Source organism: Schistocerca piceifrons, chromosome 3 (genome assembly GCF_021461385.2).
Source record: "Schistocerca piceifrons isolate TAMUIC-IGC-003096 chromosome 3, iqSchPice1.1, whole genome shotgun sequence".
Lineage (NCBI taxonomy): Eukaryota > Metazoa > Arthropoda > Insecta > Orthoptera > Acrididae > Schistocerca > Schistocerca piceifrons.
Window position 1 is genome coordinate 375,051,659 of NC_060140.1, and position 22,079 is coordinate 375,073,737.

The 22,079-nt window shown below is 37.5% G+C and overlaps 1 protein-coding gene across 1 annotated transcript in view; it reads right to left on the minus strand.

Moving 5' to 3' along the window:
• Positions 1-22,079, minus strand: part of LOC124789406 (proton-coupled folate transporter-like) — a 314,682-nt gene that overhangs the window by 64,376 nt on the left and 228,227 nt on the right. The window contains exon 8 of the mRNA XM_047256749.1: positions 5,451-5,588. Within this exon, the coding sequence (XP_047112705.1) occupies positions 5,451-5,588 (138 nt within the window). The remainder of the gene's footprint in view (positions 1-5,450; positions 5,589-22,079) is intronic.

A 22,079-nucleotide genomic window follows, 5' to 3' on the forward strand; every position in this document is an offset into this window, starting at 1 on the left:
CCGCTAAGAATATTGGTAGATCTCAATTTTTGCTTCTGTACCCTTTATATGTTTCATATGTAAGCCATTTATGTTTAAATCCATCAAAAATGTGTGTTTGTTTCAACAATAGATTTTGTTAACAGTTTTTTACCTTTTATTCCTTTGTCAATAAACATCTCAAAGCTATGGGCATGAATCAGAAAGAAGGAACTTGGGTCCCTTGTGAGCTGAAACCAAGAGGCATTGAACGGCGTTTGTGTGTTTGTGAACAGTTGCTTCAGAGGCGAAAACGAAATGTATTTCTGCATCGCATTGTGACCAGGGACACAAAATGGGTTCATTATCCCTTAAACTCAAAAATCATGGGGATATCTTGGCCATACTTCCACGTCGACAGCCAAACCGAATATTCACAGCTCCAAGATCATGCTCTGCATTTGGTGGGACCAGCTCTGTCTCGTGTACTATGAGGTGTTAAAACCAAGTGAAACAATCACAGGTGCTCGTTATCGAATGCAATTAATGCATCTGAGCAGAGCTTTAAAAACAAATGGCCACAATACAGTGAGAGGCAAGATAAAGTGATTTTGCAGCATGACAACGCTTGACCCCACATCGCAAAAGAGGTCAAAACGTACTCGGAAATGTTAAAATGGGAAATACTAGCCCTCCGCAGTATTCTCCAGACATGCTCCCTCCAACTATCACATGTTTAGATCAATGGCACATGGTCTGGCTGACCAACATTTCCAATCTTATGAATCAGTGACAAATCGGATATATTCATTGATCACTTCAAAAGATGAACAATATTTTGACACGGGATTCGTACACTGCCCAAAAGATGGGAGAAAGCAGTAGCCAGTGATGAAAAAATACTTTGAATGATACATCTGTAACCAATTTGTTTCATTAAAGCCTAAAATGTTGGGGAAAAACGGCAGAAGCAAAGTTGTACACCTTGTACCACTGCAAAATGACAGGCAACATTCAAAAGTAATGGCTCTAAGACAGTTAATCTGCTCAAAGGCTCTGAGCTTCTACCAAGGCTGACTTTATGGTCAAGAGCTACAAATAAAGTTGGAAAAATGATACAGTGCAGTGAAGAGATGAAATGACTAAAACAGTATAGCTGAGATTACAATGGAAAGTGCAATACTGAATAGTGAGCTTTTATATCCATTAATTCTTTCCTAAGGAAAAGTGAAAACATCAAAAACAAATATATATGAGTAATCCAAAGAGAAACTCTAGTCACTGATGGCTCAAAATAAGGAAATAATAATAACACAGGTTAACTAAATGAGAACTTTGTTGTCACTCTTTCCTACCAGTTTTAGCTTCTTCACTGAATCGTGATATTTATAGCCAAGATTTAAGATTCAAACTGAGCTTCATGAGGGCACGGCCTTTCTCAAACATACTTAAGTCCATTATTTTCTTCCAAACAAGAGTTGTTACATACATACAAAAATTAAAGAGTTCTAACAGACACATTTCTTTGCGACCTTATGGTTATTTCTGGTTATTTGTTATCACTGTGAAAGAGTGTGGATACTTTAAAAATATCATTGTGTGACTTAACATTTGGCAGTAACATTACAGTTGTATGACTACGTTAATAACATCATGCCTTGAAATGAGGGACATCTTACCCAAGATCCTACCAAACCATCCTAAAGTCACATTCTGTTACCCAACAAACATCCTGGTCCACTCCTAAGCCACTCCTGCTCCCAAATCCTTGTCACAGGAATCATGTCTCTCTACAAGAACCAGGTGCAGGTCCTGTCCAGTTCCACCAACCCACCACTTCCTACTGCAGTCCTGTCACAGGCTTTCCTATCCCCTCAAAGCCAGGACACCTGTGAAAGCTGCCATGTCACATACCAACTCTACTGCAATCACTGCATAGGCTTTCATTTTGGTACGACAACCAACCAGCTGTCCACCAGAATGAATGGCCACTGCCAAACTGTTGCCAGCACAAAGCTGACCACCCAGTGGCAAAACATGCTCAATTTCAATGACTGCTTCACAACCCAGGCCACCTGGATCCTACCCTTCACCACCAGCTTCTCTGAACCACGCATGTTGGAGTTATCCCTCCAACACAGCCTTTGCGCCCAAAACCCTCTTGCCCTCAATCTTAATTAATTTACTGTTCCCACACCCTCCACCCAACAGCTTCTGCATCCTCTGTCCTGTCAACTCCTCCTAATTAATGTCTCAATGTCACCTTCACTATGAGCCACAGCCCACCAGCTCTGGCAGCCATGCATCAAATGCCTAGTACATGCACCTGCCACACCTTCCTCCCTCATTCCTACCCAGCAAACCTGCTGCCTCCCTCCAAGCTGCTAGCTATACTTGTCCATCCAGCCAGCATAATGTATGGGTACAGGAGAGTGTGTGTGTGTGTGTGTGTGTGTGTGTGTGTGTGTGTGCACACTCTAGTTTGGAAAAGGATTTATTCCTCAAGCTAGCAAATATCCTTTTTTCTTTTGTGTGTGCTTGTCAATCACTTTATGCTATTCAGTGAGTTGTCTCCATAACTCCTAAATTATTTAATAGTATAATTTATATCTAAATTCATCAAACAGTTCTTAGTATTCAGTGTGAAGTTGGAATAATTTCTCTTTAATTTTTTGAATAATCACTTTTTAAAGTCCCTCTAGGATTTATAATTTAACCATACAGTGTATGCTCATGAGCAAGAGGACACACAAACTGCTGACATTCTTTTATACCTGAAACTACACTACTGGCCATTAAAATTGCTACACAAAGAAGAAAGGCAGATGATGAATGGGTATTCATTGGACAAATATATTATACTAGAACTGACATGTGATTATATTTTCATGCAATTTGGGTGCATAGATCCTGAGAAATCAGTACTCAGAACAACCACCTCTGTCTGTAATAATGGCCTTGATACGCCTGGGCATTGAGTCAAACAGAGCTTGGATGGTGTGTACAGGTATAGCTGGCCATGCAGCTTCAACACGATACCACAGTTCATCAAGAGTAGTGACTGGTGTATTGTGACGAGCCAGTTGCCCTGCCACCATTGACCAGACATTTTCAATTGGTGAGAGACCTAGAGAATGTGCCGACCAGGGCAGCAGTCAAACATTTTCTGTATCCAGAAAGGCCCGTACAGGGCCTGAAACATGCGGTCATGCATTATCCTGCTGAAATGTAGGGTTTCGCAGGGATCAAATGAAGGGTAGAGCCACGGTTCGTAACACATCTGAAATGTAACATCCACTGTTCAAAATGGCATCAATGCGAACAAGAGGTGACCGAGACGTGTAACCAATGGCACCCCATACCATCACATCGGGTGATACGCCAATATGGTGATGACAAATACACGCTTCCAATGTGCGTTCACCGCGATGTCATCAAACTTAGATGCAACCATCATTATGCTGTAAACAGAACCTGTATTAATCCAAAAAAATGATGTTTTGCCATTCGTGCACCCAGGTTTGTTATTGAGTACACCATCGCAGGTGCTCTTGTCTGTGATGCAGCATCAAGGGTAACCGCAGCCATGGTCTCCGAACTGATAGTCCATGCTGCTGCAAACGTCATCGAACTATTAGTGCAGATGGTTGTTGTCTTGCAAATGTCCCCGTCCATGCTGCTGCAAACAACGTTGAACTATTCGTGCAAATGGTTGTTGTCTTGTAAATGTCTCCATCTGCTGACTCAGAGATCGAGACATGGCTACACGAACCATTACAGCCATGCGGATAAGATGCCTGTCGTCTCGACTGCTAGTGATACGAGGCCGTTAGGACCCAGCACGCCATTCCGTATTGCCCTCCTGAACCCACCGATTCCATATTCTGCTAACAGTCATTGGATCTCGACCAACACGAGCAGCAGTGTCACGATACGATAAACTGCAATCACGATAGGCTACAATCCAATCTTTATCAAAGTCAGAAATGTGATGGTATGCATTTCTCCTCCTTACACGAGGCATCACAACAACATTTCACTAGGCAACACCGGTCAACTGCTGTTTGTGTATGAGAAATCGGTTGGAAACTTTCCTCATGTCAGCATGTTGTAGGTGTCGCCACCTGCGGCAGCCTTGTGTGAATGCTCTAAAAAGCTAATCAGTTGCATATCAGAGCATCTTCTTCCTGTCGGTTAAATTTCATGTCTGTAGCACATCGTCTTCATGGTGTAGCAATTTTAATGGCCAGTAGTGTAATACAGGCTATCTGGGAAGTAGGCTCCATTGACTAATCACTGCAACAGTCTTATTCAGGTGCCACAGATATGTGCATTACAGTGACCGTTGCTTTCGCTAAAAATATATAACTAAATTTAGTTGTGAACAATGCGAGGTATATTTACTGTGTTTTCAAATTTGCAGCAAAAGCGGTCAGTGTTTCTGGCTATCACATGGACAGCTGTGAATGATTTTTCTTTGAAAATGTTAACTAAATAGAGTGCAGTCTATCTGTTCTACACACAAGCCCCTCCTTACTGATATATTATGATACATCCCTGAGTTAGCAAGATATTGCCCACACTGTAGTATCATGGAATTGTTGTTTGGTGTAAGTATGAGCAAAATAATAATAGCCATCACATACAACTGAGTGAGTGACTACTGAATGAGTATGACAGCAGCACAACTTTTCCATCAGATATGTAGAGACTGACTAATACAACAAAACTGAGAATGTCACACTGTAGATAGAAATAGGTAACTGTCAAAAATAACTGATGAATTGTGGAAACATTTCATATGATATTTTGTGAGAACAGGCACATCATGATAACAACACTTGCTTTCCAGTTAACATGACTTTCATGAAATACCTGCATGAAATGAAGGCTGATGCTTATCAGACTGAAGTACAAGAAAGTGTGTGCTCAATGGCTACCAATGATATAATAATATCTTATTAAGTCTGTATCACCCTGGAGGCAATGGTATGCCCAGTGATAGGCAGAGGAGGGAAGATCCTGTGCCCCCTCTGTCCCACCCGAGCCCACACCCTGCTCCCAAGGAAAATAATCTTCACAAACTCCACCACCAAACAGATATGTAATGGATATTGGCTAATACCAAATGTACGTGGAGCCATATGTCATAAAATCTCAAAACTACTCCATCATTCATTGTGGAACTAACACGAGAGATATAGACTGAGTGACTATTTCTGTAAAAAGCTTGAGGGATTTTCAGTTTTAAATGTATGTATATGTCACTCATCATTCACCAGTATATGATTAATTGCCGGTCCTTGTTTTCATTTTGTTTAATAGTTTCCTCCCTAATAATACGATTATCATAACAAATATTTAACTGCATAAATCAGATTATTGTTTCCAAAAACTTCACTATCTTTGCTTGAAAAATCTTTAGTAGTGCAATCATTTGCAATTTCAGTATAAATGATTAAAAAAGTGTGATTGACAACTCATTAACTTACCTAGGTACAGGTACCATGAATACGGTGAAAAAGCTGCCAGAAATGCAGATATGATCTTGCAAACGAAACCAAATGCAGCAACAAGTGTTTCAGAAAAGTGAAGAACATTTACAAAAATGTAAATAGTTCCAAATGTACCTAAAATGAAATAAAATATACGTTATTTAGATAAATAAGCCAAATAGAAGTGGAGACATTAATATTATAGTGTAAGAATGGATAGTTTCAAAAAATAATTTTCTGAGTAGTCAGAAGGACTATGTTGATATGAAACTGACTACCAACAGTAATCATATAATACAAATTACATAAAACAAATACATAAAACAAAACTGGTATGTCAAAAATCAGTACACCTTTCTTTCCAATGAAGAAGAAAGAGAAGAAGGAGATGCAAGTTGGAATATAGATATATAAGTTCATCATCAATTTTATTATAAGTTAACACTACAACTTACATAGTAATATGTAAAGATCTGCACAGTCATTTTCTTAAGTAATAAATGATATCTAATGATAGCTTGCTTTCATCAGTACCTGCCAATGTTTCACACAAAGTTAATTAATGGGTACACGTCATCAAATAGTGACATCTGTAAACAGAATTCATTTAAAAAGAGACCAATGTTGCTGTTTACAGAATTTGGTGCAGGATTACCTTAAGCACATTCCGTATACATACACCCACGACTTAAGTTCAACTAACCTTCTCCCCTCAATTCTTATGTGTAGGTCAATAAAATACTGTCTAACTAGAATCTCAAATAGAATAAGAGGAACACAATAATAATAATGCCATATGGCTCAATGGTCTAGCCCACACTTCTCATTACATGAAGACACGCACAGCGCTTTTTAAGATGGATACTTTTTTTGCAAAGCACACACAGAATCTATAAGTTACATTGTCTTTGCAACTGTTTACATTACAAGCCTCCCACCTGTCGTCTTCCACCAGGCTTGAAGATGGCAGTGATGATAATGATGATGATAATGGTCATGATGATGATGACAATGAGCTGGTGCACCTGCACCTTTCTTAGCATCTCAGGCTACTTGAATGGTTATTTATTACAAGCACCTGGTCTGTCCAAACCAATATCCATCATATCACAATGATTTCCAATGTGTCCTCTAGCTCTTTCATATGGTGTATTCTTCCTATAGACAGAACTGCAAAATAAATATAGTTACATCTACAAAAACTACCAGTATAAAAGTATACTGTAGTATGGCTGCGAATCTGAAGGAACATACCATCTAAATATCACAAATCTTCAAAAATAAATAGGATGAACTTCTAATAGTCAAACAGGAAATTGAGAAAGCAGGTGGGTGTATGTCAATGTCTTGTGCATATTAGAACCTCACAAGGAAATGAATGAAATCAAATAGATACACTTTGATGGATATAAGCTAACATCCTGTTACTGCTAAACCAGTAAATGCAATGCAGGAGTGGCCATATATAGACAAAATGAAATCACTACCAAGACCCTTCAGATAAACAAATTTTTTGATGAATGCCTCTTTGAGTGCTTTACCACAATGGTGGATCATAAAACACACAAGTTAATAGCACTGTCAATTTACAGCCTGCTACCATGAAACATCATAAAGCTTAAAAAGCAGATAGAAACCGTTTTTATAAAGTTATACCAAAGTGACTGAAGAATCATCAATTGTGGAGATTTCAAATTTTTTTTTCAGGTAGTAATAACTGAGGACACATACAGATGTTTACAAAATTCTATCTGACTGTGGCAGTAGTTATGTAGAACAGTCTATTCAAGCGATTTCCCAGTGTGTTACCAAACACTGAGTGGCACATAAGCCTTGAACTTTGCCCATTATATAACAAGCTAATGGGCAAAAATATATTTAACATGAAGCCAGAGAGTCTAAAAATAAGGCTACAGCAGATTCTGTGGGAGAAATGCTACTATTCAGTAGAAGAATTCATAAAGGATGACATGATAATTCGAGAAAGGGATAATTAATTGTTAGTCTTTTACTGTATGTGTAACAAAATTGTATGATTATTATGATACCATTTGTTAAAATCAGTTGTTGTAATTAATTTGTTAGTTTTTCTATTGTATGTGTATTTTTATATTGTATTATTGTCATCGTACCATTTGTTAAAATCAGGTGTTGCATGTATATGGTAAAACTTTACCAAAATTTTGACGTGTCTCCTGTACCTGAATCAAATGATTTAGATTATGTACGTTATGAGACTAATAAACCACAATTCACAATTCACAATTCTAGAAAAACCTGTATTTGCCAAACAGCCTTATGAAAAGCACAATCCTTCGTTTAACATGTTGACTGCCATGAGACTGCCAGTGGACAGTGCAGAGCCTCAATACTAGACGCAGTGTGCTTGTCAGTGGCCACACTGCCACATCGGTTCACATTAACAAAAAAAACTGGAAATCACATAAAATTAATATATTTTGACTCCTTATTTACTTATATCGGTTATAGGTAAAAGTTTTGAAAGGGATAAAAATCTAGGATGCCTCCAGATACATCACATCTCAGCACCATTACGACAATGACTGCTGCTGCCTAATTACCTCACAACAAAAATTAGAAACAAAAATTGTTGTAAACAATAGGTAAACTACAATAAAATTAATTAACTTGTACAATACACAGTTATTGAATAGGTGAGCAGGATGCAGATACAAAGCAATCAGTATGTCTTTGAAAAACAAGATGGGCAAAGAGATCTGTTGCAGGTCTCACAGAGTTTGACTACTGTTTTCATTTATTTCAAAGCTACAGATCTTCCACAAGTTTCAGAAATCTTTAAGTTATACTCCAGACATCTGTTTTACATTTACTGAGAGAGGTGGCACTGTGGTTAGCAGGCATGACCCATATTCACAAGGACGACAGTTCAAATCCCTGTCTGACAATCCAGATTTAGGTATTCCATGAATTGTGTAAATGACTTAAGGCAAATGCTGCCATGCTTCCTTTGAAAGGTCATGGTTGATTTACTTTCTTACCCTTCACAGATCCCAGTTTGTGCTGTATCTCTAATGACCTTGTCGTCCATGGGACAGCGAACTCTAACCTTCTTTCTTTCCTTCTTTCGTGCTTTTCTATTTCTGTTAGCTTTCCTTGTGTAACTGTCAAGCAGTGGTCTTTTGCATTTCCTGATATCAGACCATGAGACTGTGGTAGTCTACGTTGGCTCCTATTAAACATTGAGCAAGACATTGTACCCAATTTCCTGTACACCAGTGTCAACTCAATCAAAAAATACAAATTAATGCTCAGTACTGCTACTAGAAATGTAACTGTGACCAAGGCTAAACTGATAATATGTTACGAAGCAAGATAACATTTAAAGGGCACATTCAACTATAGTACAGTATATGTTTCATCAATGAGCTGCATTGGCTGTGAATGTATTATCAGATTACACTTCACTAAGCACAATGAAGTTTGTAGCCACCAACAGACACATGGTGTCAGCATCAGGCTGTGTTGCATTTGCTGGTGGCCTTGTGGCAAATGGCATATGAAGCATATTCTAACCCACACTTCAAGATATGGGGACCCAATCATCAAATAAGCTGTGGAAATTATAATGTGTGCCAACAATTTTAATAAAGACTCAAGCTATACATTCATCAATGTATGCAAAGCAGGCACCTGATATCAAAGGACTGCATGATTATGGTCATTGTTGTACACTGTAATGAAAACAAAGATGCTGTAGATGATGTGTCATTGTTGGCACCAATGTAAATTCTGATAATAGCAGAAACTACTGCAGTATATAGAGCTGCATGATTCTGTCACTCCTTTGACAATCAGTTGCTTTCCTGATGAAGAGAATGGTGGAAATTGTCAACAGATAATTAACCAATATGTTCAGTGAAAACAGTTATACAACAAATTCAAAATGGTTAATCCATTAAGCTATATAAAAAATACTGATATTATTACTAGAATAAATTAATTATCTATAAAGCCATATGGATGTCCTGCCAACAACAGACTCCGAGAAAATATTTTAAAAAGAATCCAGACTGATTCTTTTATTCTACAGTGAATGTATGATGTTCGTACTCATCGAAACTGTGAGACAGACCATAACAAATGTCAATACCTTCACTTTTTGGGCAATGCTCTTACCATGTTAACGTTCCAAGTAAGCTCATGAGGGGCTGAAACAGATGCTGTCTTGCATAATTTGTTATACTGGTAACCCTGGAAGGAAGGTATTTCACAGAATCAAAATGTTGCTTCAGACAGATAGCAATTCAGTTGCCAGAAGTCCATCTGCATACTTAAATAAACTATCAGTCCTCAGAGAACTCTGATGCTGGTCATGAGTCAGGACAAAATAGTTCAGTAATTCAGAGCACTGCCTGTTAAAAATATTCATTATGGTTAGAATTCTGGCAGGACACCACAGAATAAGTCCACCAGGAACTTTCATAAAGGTATGCTAGAGTGAAAGGTTTGTTACCAAAACAGCTCTCAAACTCATACGTGATGACAAATGTAAATTTTAAACCAGTTGGTACCAACTTTTCAGTGTCATTGCATTTTTATTATGTTACAGTTTCAGCATTTCTGAACAAATTTCATTGATATAAGTTTATCTGTTTCATTATTTGATTCTGTCAGTGAATATAATGCAGTTCAGGAACACGAAACACTTTAACTGAACAGTTCTCCACAACGTCCTCTCTACCAGGGCAAACGACAATAAACAGATGAAACTGTGGAGTTAGGAAAACTGAAAATAAGTACTAACAAACTGAAGATTTGAGTCTATGCTAACAGGGAATAAAGTATAATGCCAAGATGAATTATATTTTTATTTTAGTGACAAAATGGAGATATATATATATATATATATATATATATATATATATATATATATATATATATATATATATATATATATATATATATTGATATGAATATAATAGAGGGAAACAGTCCACGTGGGAAAAATATATCTAAAAAGAAAGATGATGAAACTTACCAAACAAAAGCGCTGGCAGGTCGATAGACACACAAACAAACACAAACATACACACAAAATTCTAGCTTTCGCAACCAATGGTTGCCTCGTCAGGAAAGAGGGAAGGAGAAGGAAAGACAAAAGGATATGGGTTTTAAGGGAGAGGGTAAGGAGTCATTCCAATCCCGGGAGCGGAAAGACTTACCTTAGGGGGAAAAAAGGACAGGTATACACTCGCACACACACACATATCCATCCACACATACACAGACACAAGCAGACAAGGATTATTGTATCGAGAAAGACTTTGAAGCAGTGATAATTAAGTTAATGATTGTACCCGTCCCATTTATTGTGCTAGGTATATATCGAGCCCCTTCTGGTAATCTCGAGGTTTTCCTGGAAGCACTGGATAGTGTATTGGGGAAGCTAAGCAAGGGTGGCAATACAGTAAATATTGTAATGTTAGGAGACTTTAATATAAACACACTAAGCAACAGCCAGGAATGCAAAGGTTTACAAGACTGCATAAGATCCTATGATATTAAAGATCTACTTGGTCATGTGCCCACTAGAATAACTGAGTCAAGCAGCAGTTCCATAGATCATGTGATGACCAATTATGAAAATGTTGTTTCGGCACAGACTGTAAACGGGCACATATCTGATCATCTAGGACAATTATTAGTGATTGGTTGTCTTAATAAACTTAAACAAAACAAAAAATTTGAGAATAGAAGATTATTTTCTGAATACAACATCACCTTGCTAAAGAATACTTTGGGTCAAGAATCTTGGGAATCAGTTTATAGAGAAAGGGGAGTTGACAGCAAATGGGAAGTATTTTTAAAAATTTTAACTAGACATATTGATATTACTATCCCGGCAAAGAAGATGAATGTAAATAAAAATAAACCTCCAGTAGTCAAACGTGTAAAACTTGATGAAAAAACGAAAAGACTCAAAGAAGGAATGGAGTATATGTATAAGCTACACAGAGAAACCAGTCTTGATTCATATAAAGAGGATTATAAAAAATATAAATATGAGTATCGCAAGGAAGTAAGGAGAAGGAAAGTAGAACATATTAGTAAACAGATCCGAAATTCTGACTGTGTCTCAAAGTCGTGCTGGGCAGTAGTTAATGATATGAGGAACACTGATTCAAAAACTAAAATTAATAATATAGAGTTAAGTATACATAATGATAATTTTTCTGATCCTTATATAGTTAGCAATATATTTAATGATTACTTTATAGATGCTATTGAAAATGATACTTGCATGAAACAGGAGAGGCCGTTTAAATATGATAAGGAAAAGGAAAGGGACTCTTGTATGCTACCTACAGTAACCATCAAGGACGTAAGAGAGCTAATTGACAACCTAAAAAATAAAAGATCAGCTGGATGGGATGAATTCTCTCCTTTTCTACTGAAAAAATGCAAGGGTGAGTTAGCCAGACCGTTAGTCCATCTAATAAATTGTGTACTTGAAGAAGGTGTGTTTCCGAAGAAACTGAAACTTGCTTTAGTTAAACCTTTATATAAAAAAGGGGAAAGAAAACAACCACAGAACTACAGACCAGTTGCCTTAACGTCAGTGTTTGGTAAATTAATTGAAAAAATAATGCTAGAAATCCTAATTGAGCACTATAATATGAATAACTTAATAGGAGATTTCCAACACGGCTTTAGAAGTGGTCGGAGCACCATATCTGCAGCAGTACAGTTTGTACACTGTCTGATGGAGAAAATAAATGAGGGATACGAAACGGCAGGAGTGTTTTTACATCTTTCCAAAGCGTTTGACAGAGTCCATCATGGCGCTCTTTTAAGTAAACTTGCTTATAATGGTGTCAGTGGGAAACTGTTGCTTTTAATAGAATCTTACCTTAAAGATAGACAACAATGCACAGAAGTTGTGTATGATAATGGAGAGGTAATTGCAAAAAGAAGATCAAAGATAAGGAACATAAATTTTGGTGTGCCACAAGGCTCTATCTTGGGCCCCTTCTTGTTTATTTGCTACGTGAATGATTTCCCAAAAGTATTAGACACCAGTCATCGTATTACTATGTATGCTGATGACACCTCTGGGGTTTGCTGGGCACGTAGTAATGATGACCTAAATTCAGTGGTACAGAATTTTGTTGAAAAAGCCCAAACACATTTTGAAAAAGAAAACCTGAGGGTCAATATTAACAAAACTAATTTAATTTATTTTAAGACAAGTAGTTCAAATAAAAATACTGTTCTAAATGAGGACATTCAGGAAAATACCTGTTCAGAATGTAAATTTCTGGGGATATATATAGATGACAGACTTTCATGGAATCAGCAAATAGATCATGTCTGTGGTAAAATAACATCTAGTCTGTATTTACTAAGGAGATTAGTTCAATATTTAGATATCGAAGCAATAAAAATAGTGTATTTTGGGTTGGTGTATCCCCATCTATCTTATGGAATTGTATTGTGGGGTGGGTGTAGCCAATACAATATAAAAAGGGTATTTGTATTGCAGAAAAGAGTAATAAGAACTATGGCAAAAGTAAGACCCAGAACTTTATGTAAAAACCTGTTTATTAAGTTTAATATTATGACTATCTATGCAGTATATATGTTTCAATCAATATTATTAGTGAAAAAAGACAAAAAAGTGACAAACAGGAATATGGAAATCCATGATTACAATACAAGACAAAAATCACACTTTCATATGGTGAGCAGATGATTGAATCTAACAACAAATACCCCATTCATTAAGGGAGCAATATTTTATAATTCTCTGCCAAACAACCTGAAACAGCTCTCTGATAGAATTTTTAAAAACGAGTTAAAAAAATGGCTTGTATTGAAGTGCCCATACAGTATGGTGCTGACATGATTTGACCTCAGGAATGCTATATTAAATATACTTCAATGATATTTTACTTAGTAGCATATTGAGCAAGCAGTAAAGGAAACAAAAGAAAAATTTGGGGTAGGTATTAAAATCCATGGAGAAGAAATAAAAACTTTGAGGTTCGCCGATGACATTGTAATTCTGTCAGAGACAGCAAAGGACTTGGAAGAGCAGTTGAACGGAATGGATGGTGTCTTGAAGGGAGGATATAAGATGAACATCAACAAAAACAAAACGAGAATAATGGAATGTAGTCGAATTAAGTCGGGTGATGTTGAGGGTATTAGATTAGGAAATGAGACACTTAAAGTAGTAAAGGAGTTTTGCTATTTGGGGAGCAAAATAACTGATGATGGTCGAAGTAGAGAGGATATAAAATGTAGACTGACAATGGCAAGGAAAGCGTTTCTGAAGAAGAGAAATTTGTTAACACCGAGTATAGATTTAAGTGTCAGGAAGTCATTTCTGAAAGTATTTGTATGGAGTGTAGCCATGTATGGAAGTGAAACATGGACGGTAAATAGTTTGGACAAGAAGAGAATAGAAGCTTTCGAAATGTGGTTCTACAGAAGAATGCTGAAGATTAGATGGGTAGATCACATAACTAATGAGGAAGTATTGAATAGGATTGGGGAGAAGAGAAGTTTGTGGCACAACTTGATCAGAAGAAGGGATCGGTTGGTAGGACATGTTCTGAGGCATCAAGGGATCACCAATTTAGTATTGGAGGGCAGCGTGGAGGGTAAAAATCGTAGGGGGAGACCCAGAGATGAATACACTAAGCAGATTCAGAAGGATGTGGGTTGCAGTAGGTACTGGGAGATGAAGCAGCTTGCACAGGATAGAGTAGCATGGAGAGCTGCATCAAACCAGTCTCAGGACTGAAGACCACAACAACAACAACATGTAATCTATTTATATTGTGTATCAATAATCTGAATGTAATTATTATAACACTGCCCATGCATGTTAAATACATGTTTCGAGCTGTAAGATAAATAAATAAATAAATGCATTATTGTGGCCAAGATAGACACAAAGCCCACGCCTACCACAATAGTACAAGTTTATACACCAACTAGCTCTGCAAATGACAAAGAGATCGACAAAATGTATGACGAGATAAAAGAAATTATCCAGATAGTGAAAGGAGATGAAAATTTAATAGTTATAGGTGACAGGAATTTGGTAGTAGGAAAAGGAAGAGAAGGAAATCTAATAGGTGAATATTGTATGGGGGTAAGGAATGAATAAGGAAGCCACCTGGTAAAATTTTGCACAGAGCCTAACTTAATCATAGCTAACACTTGGTTCAAGAATCATGAAAGAAGGTTGTATACAAGAACAAGGCACAGAGATACTGGAAGGTTTCAGACAGTTTATATAATGATAAGACAGATATTTAGGAAGTATGTTTTAAATTGTAAGACATTTCCAGGGGCAGATGTGGACTCGGACCACAATCTATTGTTTATGAACCATAGATCAAAACTGAAGAAGCTGCAAAAAGGTGGGAATTTAAGGAGATGGGACCTGGATAAACTGACTAAACCAGAGGTTGTATAAGGTTTCAGGGAGAGCATAAGGGAACAATTGACAGGAATAGGAGAAAGAAATACAGTAGAAGAAGAATGGGTAGCTTTGAGAGATGAAATAGTGAAAGCAGCAGAGGATCAAGTAGGTAAAAAGACGAGGGCTAGTAGAAATCCTTGGGTAACAGAAGATATACTGAATTTAATTGATAAAAGGAGAAAATACAAAAATGCAGTAAATGAAGCAGGCAAAAAGGAATACAAACATCTCAAAAATGAGATCGACAGGAACTGGAAAATGGCTAAGCAGGGATGGCTAGAGGACAAATGTAAGGATGTAGAGGCTTATCTCACTAGAGGTAAGGTAGACACTGCCTACAGGAAAATTAAAGAGACCTTTGGAGAAAAGAGATCCACTTGTATGAATATCAAAAGCTCAGATGGAAACCCAGTTCTAAGCAATGAAGGGAAAGCAGAAAAGTGATAGAGTATATAGAGGGTCTATACAAGGGCGATGTACTTGAGGACAATTTGTGGAAATGGAAGAGGATCTAGATGAAGATGAAATGGGAGATATGGTACTGCTTGAAGAGTTTGACAGAGCACTGAAAGACCTAAGTAGAAACAAGGCCCTGCGAGTAGACAACATTCTATTCGAATTACTGATAGCCTTGGGAGAGCCAGCCCTGACAAAACTCTACCATCTGGTGAGCAAGATGTATGAGACAGGTGAAATACCCTCAGACTTCCAGGAGAATATAATAATTTCAATCCCAAAGAAAGCAAGTGTTGACAGATGTGAAAATTACTGAACTATCAGTTTAATAAGTCACAGCTGCAAAATACTAACACAAATTCTGTACAGACAAATGGAAAAACTGGTAGAAGCCGACCTCGGGGAGATCAGTTTGGATTCCATAGAAACGCTGGAACACGTGAGCCAATACTGACCCTATGACTTATCTTATAAGATAGATTAAGGAAAGGCAAAACTACGTTTCTGGTATTTGTAGACTTAAAGAAAGCTTTTGACAATGTTGACTGGAATACTCTCTTTCAAATTCTGAAGGTGGAAGGTGTAAAGTACAGGGAGTGAAAGGCTATTTACAATTTGTACAGAAACCAGATGACAGTTTAAGAGTCAAGGGGTATGAAAGGGAAGCAGTGGTTTGGAAGGGAGTGAGACAGGGTTGTAGCCCATCCCCGATGTTATTCAGTCTGTATATTGAGCAAGCAGCGAAGGAAACAAAAGGAAAATTCGGAGTAGGTATTAAAGTCCATGGAGAAGAAATAAAAACTTTGAGGTTCACCGGTGACTTGTAATTCTGTCAGAGACAGCAAAGGACTTGGAAGAGCAGTTGAACGGAATGGACATTATCTTGAAAGGAGGTTATAAGAAGAACATCAACAAAAGCAAAATGAGGATAATGGAATGTAGTCGAATTAAATCAGGTGATGCAGAGGGAATTAGATTAGGAAATGAGACACTTAAAGTAGTAAATGAGTTTTGCTATTTGGGGAGCAAAATAACTGATGATGGTTGAAGTAGAGAGGATATAAAATGTAGACTGACAATGGCAAGGGAAGTGTTTCTGAAGAAGAGAAATATGTTAAAATTGGGTATAGATTTAAGTGTCAGGAAGTCGTTTCTGAAAGTATTTGTATGGAGTGTAGCAATGTATGGAAGTGAAACATAGACGATAAATAGTTCAAACAAGAAGAGAGTAGAATCTTTCAAAATGTGGTGCTACAGAAGAATGCTGAAAATTAGATGGGTAGATCACATAACTAATGAGGAGGAATTGAATAGAATTGGGGAGAAGAGAAATTTGTGGTACAACTTGACTACAAGAAGGGGATCGGTTGGTAGGACATGTTCTGAGGCATCAAGGGGTCACCAATTTAGTATTGGAGGGCAGCGTGGAGGGTAAAAATCATAGAGGGAGACCAAGAGATGAATACACTAAGCAGATTCAGAAGGCTGTAGGTTGCAGTAGGTACTGGGAGATGAAGAAACTTGCACGGTATAGAGTAGCATGGAGAGCTGCATCAAACCAGTCTCCGAACTGATGATCAAAACAACAACATCAGAAACATACATATTTTACACAATTCTGACTATGTTATCTTTGCCCAAAACTTTTACACTTCCAATGCATTTTCTGTTCCTTGAGAGTGACAGCTAACCTTTTCATCTGATCCCTTTTCAGGGCCATCAACCATCCATTAACAACCATCTATTGTAGAATCTTAAAACATATTCTGAGCTCAAATATAATAAGGTACCTGGAACAGAATTACCTTGTCTATGCCAACTAGCACTGATTCTGAAAAAAATGCTAGTCTTGTAAAACCTAACTTGTGCACTTCTTACATCATAATTTCCAATCTGTGGAAGACAATCAATTGGATGCAGTATTCTCTACTTCTAAACAACATCTGGCCCAGTGCCACACTAACACTTATTTATTATCTTATGAAAAAATATCAACCGCAGATGATGCAACTGCCTATAGTAAGTAATATCACAAAAATGCTGCTCAGATAATGAGTCAGAGCTTAATAAGATTTCAATGTGGTGGAAAGTTTAGTGAATTTGTGCCTCCAGCTATTTTGAATTTCCAAATGTTATCCGGCGTCAATAGCAAGAAGATGATCAACAAAAGTGCTCCGCAAAGTTTCAAGTCTAGTGCCACGCCAAAAACTCGCAGTGTAAAATCATCCAGATCAAAATGTAAGTGTGTAACATGTAAAGTCCATCCTGACAAAGCAATACTAGTTGAAACTATTAATTCGTTGCAAGAAATTGTGCGCAGATCCTTGGCAGAAAACCAAGTGTTATCTCATATACTCAAATGTCTTGAAAATGATCACAGAAAACTAAAAACTGCCGAGCAGGGCGTAAGTGAATTCGACAGAAATAAAGTGTACACAGTGACGGAAGATTCCGTCGCCATTTCAAGTTTTCCAACACATTCTGGGTGTACCGGTAACGCTAACCATAGCGCAATCATTTCATCGTCTTTAGTAATACATTCTCCTGCCGTGCTCCAAAAAATGGTAGGCCTATCTACAAAAGATCAAATCATGCACCATCTGAAAGAAATGCCTGTTATTAAGCAAAATGTGGAACCTCGCGAGCCAAAACCGTCACTCGTAAACAGAAGCAAGGTAAATTCAACATTCAAGATGACAGTTAATTTAACTAACACCACAAATGCAGCAAGAAGAATAAACGTATGTTTAATGGGTAATAGTCATCTTAGAGGCCTTGCACATGAAATAAAAAGCATAAACAGTGAAGTAAATGCCTCAGGTTTTATTAAACTTGGCGCTCGTCTTGACCAAGTGCTTTCAACTGTAAACAATATCTCTCGAAAGACAATGAATGAAGACTTCATTGTAATATGTGGTGGTGCAAATGACGTCGCACACAACGATGGTTTGCATGCTGTTAATGCACTAAAATCTGCCCTAAACCATCTAAATGACTCAAACGTCATTGTTCTCGATATTCCACACAGGTATGACTTGCCTCAATTCTCGTGTGTAAACAGGGCAGTAGCATATACAAACAGTCAATATGCAGAAATTTGCAACTGTTACGCAAATGTACAAATGGTCAACATGCAACATTTTAGTAGAGATCTTTACACCACTCACGGCCTTCACCTCAATCGGCACGGAAAAAGTCACTTAGCGTCCATTATTTGTGAAATCGTCGTAAATGCTAGGAACAACGTATACTCAAAACACACACATTCAAAGAATGAGTGCTCCACAACACAAGAAGACTGCAGGAATGAGTATAGACAGACGACATTGGACAAATGGCTGCTGAAAACACCAGGTAAAGCTGATTCTTCCCAGGCTCCCAGTACATGGAAACAGACCAACTTGAATAAATGGATAGTGAAAAATACCAAACCCACTCTGTCAACTGATATTTCTTTTTTAGGGATAAATGTATAATTGGTTCTGGCAGGGTGACACGTCCATCAAGCGTTCAACAATCCAAACTCACTTTCAAATTAATTCAGCAGAACTTTCAAAGTCTTGGCAATAAGCACAACGAGTTGGATATCATTGCAGCAATTGATAACCCTGATGTTTTAGTTATAAGTGAACACTGGTACACAGATGAGCTAATTAGTGTATGTAAGCCACTTTCCATAAACTTTTGCTCTGCATTCAGTTGAAAAGAGAAACGTGGTGGTGGGGTAGCTATCTTTGCAGCTAGTGGTAGTAATTATAGTTTAATAGATGTAAGTGCTTTCAGCATTGAGGGTGTAATAGAACTAGCAGCAATTAATTATAAGTGGGGGAAAGAGAACTTAATTATTATAGGCTTATACAGACCTCCATCTGGTAGCCTACATAGTTTCTTTGATGTTCTTAATGACCTGCTTGTTGACATTGACAGTAAACACTGCAATAAAAATGGCTGGGTTAACATAATACTAACTGGAGATATAAACATTGACTTGATGTCCTACCGAGCGAGGTGGCGCAGTGGTTAGACACTGGACTCGCATTCGGGAGGACGATGGTTCAATCCCGCGTCCGGCCATCCTGATTTAGGTTTTCCGTGATTTCCCTAAATCACTCCAGGCAAATGCCGGGATGGTTCCTCTGAAAGGGCACGGCCGACTTCCTTCCCCATCCTTCCCTAATCCGATGAGACCGATAACCATGCTGTCTGGTCTCCTTCCCCAAACCAACCAACCAACCAACTTGCTGTCCAATGACTCTGTATCTAAAAAACTAATGCTAATATTAGCTCAATTTAACTTAACATTTTCGATAAACGAGCCCACTACAGAGGTCAATAGTGTAAAATCATGCATTGACAACATTATAACTAACATGTCCCACTTTAAATGCAGTGCATCAGTTCTGAAGCTTGCCATTTCTAACCACCAAGCAGTACAGGTATTGATAGAAGCTGAAAATCTTCATGTCAATAGAAAAGAGAAACAATATGCGACAAAAAGAATGACCAATGATGACAATGTTAAAGGTTTCAACAGTTTGCTAAAAAGCTTACAATGGGGTGAAAAAAACAGCATTACTTTCAGTGAATTTTCATCAGATTTTTATTATTGCTTCAATGTCTCATGTCCAGAAATGACCTTTACAGTAAATGACTGCAAAAAGATACAAAAAAATAACTGGATAAATCATGAAGTAAAAACAGCAAGAGAGAAAGTTAGACTTTTCCAGTATGCAATGATAAATAATAACAATAATAATAGACTAAAGGTAGAATTTAAGAACTATCAGGATTACTATAGTGATCTTCTGCTAGAAACTAAAAGTAAATACGTACCCACAATGTTAAGAAACTCTACTAACACAGGTTTAGCTGTTTGGAAAGAAATAAATAGCTTTAGGGATTGTAAGGACAGATCAACAAGTGATTTTACTATAAACCATAAAGGGCATATCATGAAATGTAAATGTCAGATTGCAAATGGTTTTAATGAGTACTTTTTTTCTGTTGGAAAATCTGTCAGTGACCATTTTAAGAATGTTCAGCATAGATATATGGGCATTCCAATCAAACAAAGCATATACTTGGCCCCAACCAATAACAAGGAAGTCAAAAACATAGTAATGTCATTAAAAACTACAAAATCAGCAGGCCATGATGGATTGTCTGTCAGTACACTGAAAAGATGCATAGACAACATATCTGATGCCATGGCCACAACAGTAAATGATGTAATTGCATCAGGTTGTTTCTCAGATAGTCTAAAGACAGCACAAGTGACCCCGATTTACAAGAAAGGTGATAAATCAAAAATTGAAAACTACCGCCCCATCTCAATCTTACCTGCATTTTCTAAGGTAGTTGAGAAAGTTATTTGTACTAGACTAATGACATTCCTGAGTCAACACAATTTAATATTTGAAAATCAGAATGGCTTTATGAAAAACAAGTCAACATCAGTAGCAGCAGCACAATTAATAGACAAAATAATAACAGCCATAGAGAACAAGGAGTATGTAACTGGAGTGTTCCTTCATCTAGAAAAAGCTTTTGATTGTGTCAACATCACCATATTACTTGACAAGCTGTGGAACCTGGGTATCAGAGGAACGGGCTATGAGCAAATAAAATCGTATATGAGCAATAGAAAACAATTTGTCTTGCTTACAACAAACAGTGGGTCTTACAACTCTAAAATTACAGACATCAAATATGGAGTGCCTCAAGGTTCTGTCTTGGGTCTCCTTCTTTTCTTGATTTATGTCAATAATATACAGTATTGTTCTCCTAACTGTACAAAAATATTGTATGCAGATGACACATCAATAGTGTGTAAACACAAACACTATGAGAGTCTGGAGGTACAGTGCAACAGTGTAACTAATGAAATAGTCAATATAATGGAAGGAAACATTCCACGTGGGAAAAATTATATATAAATACAAAGATGAGGTGACTTACCGAACAAAAACGCTGGCAGGTCGATAGACACACAAACAAACACAAACATACACACAAAATTCAAGCTTTCGCAACAAATTGTTGCCTCATCAGGAAAGAGGGAAGGAGAGGGGAAGACGAAAGGAAGTGGGTTTTAAAGGAGAGGGTAAGGAGTCATTCCAATCCCGGGAGCGGAAAGACTTACCTTAGGGGGAAAAAAGGACAGGTATACACTCGCACACACGCACATATCCATCCACACATACAGACACAAGCAGACAAATATGTCTGCTTGTGTCTGTATGTGTGGATGGATATGTGCGTGTGTGCGAGTGTATACCTGTCCTTTTTTCCCCCTAAGGTAAGTCTTTCCGCTCCCGGGATTGGAATGACTCCTTACCCTCTCCTTTAAAACCCACTTCCTTTCGTCTTCCCCTCTCCTTCCCTCTTTCCTGATGAGGCAACAATTTGTTGCGAAAGCTTGAATTTTGTGTGTATGTTTGTGTTTGTTTGTGTGTCTATCGACCTGCCAGCGTTTTTGTTCGGTAAGTCACCTCATCTTTGTATTTATATATAATGAAATAGTCAAGTATTTTAATGAAAGCCATCTAAATGAAAGTGCTTCAAAGACTGCAATGATGGAATTTAAGACAAGGAAACAAATAGAATTTGACACGAAATTATCCCTAGGAAATGCCATTGTAAAAAAGGAAAAATGGACAAAGTTTTTGGGAATTACAATCCAGGACAGCCTC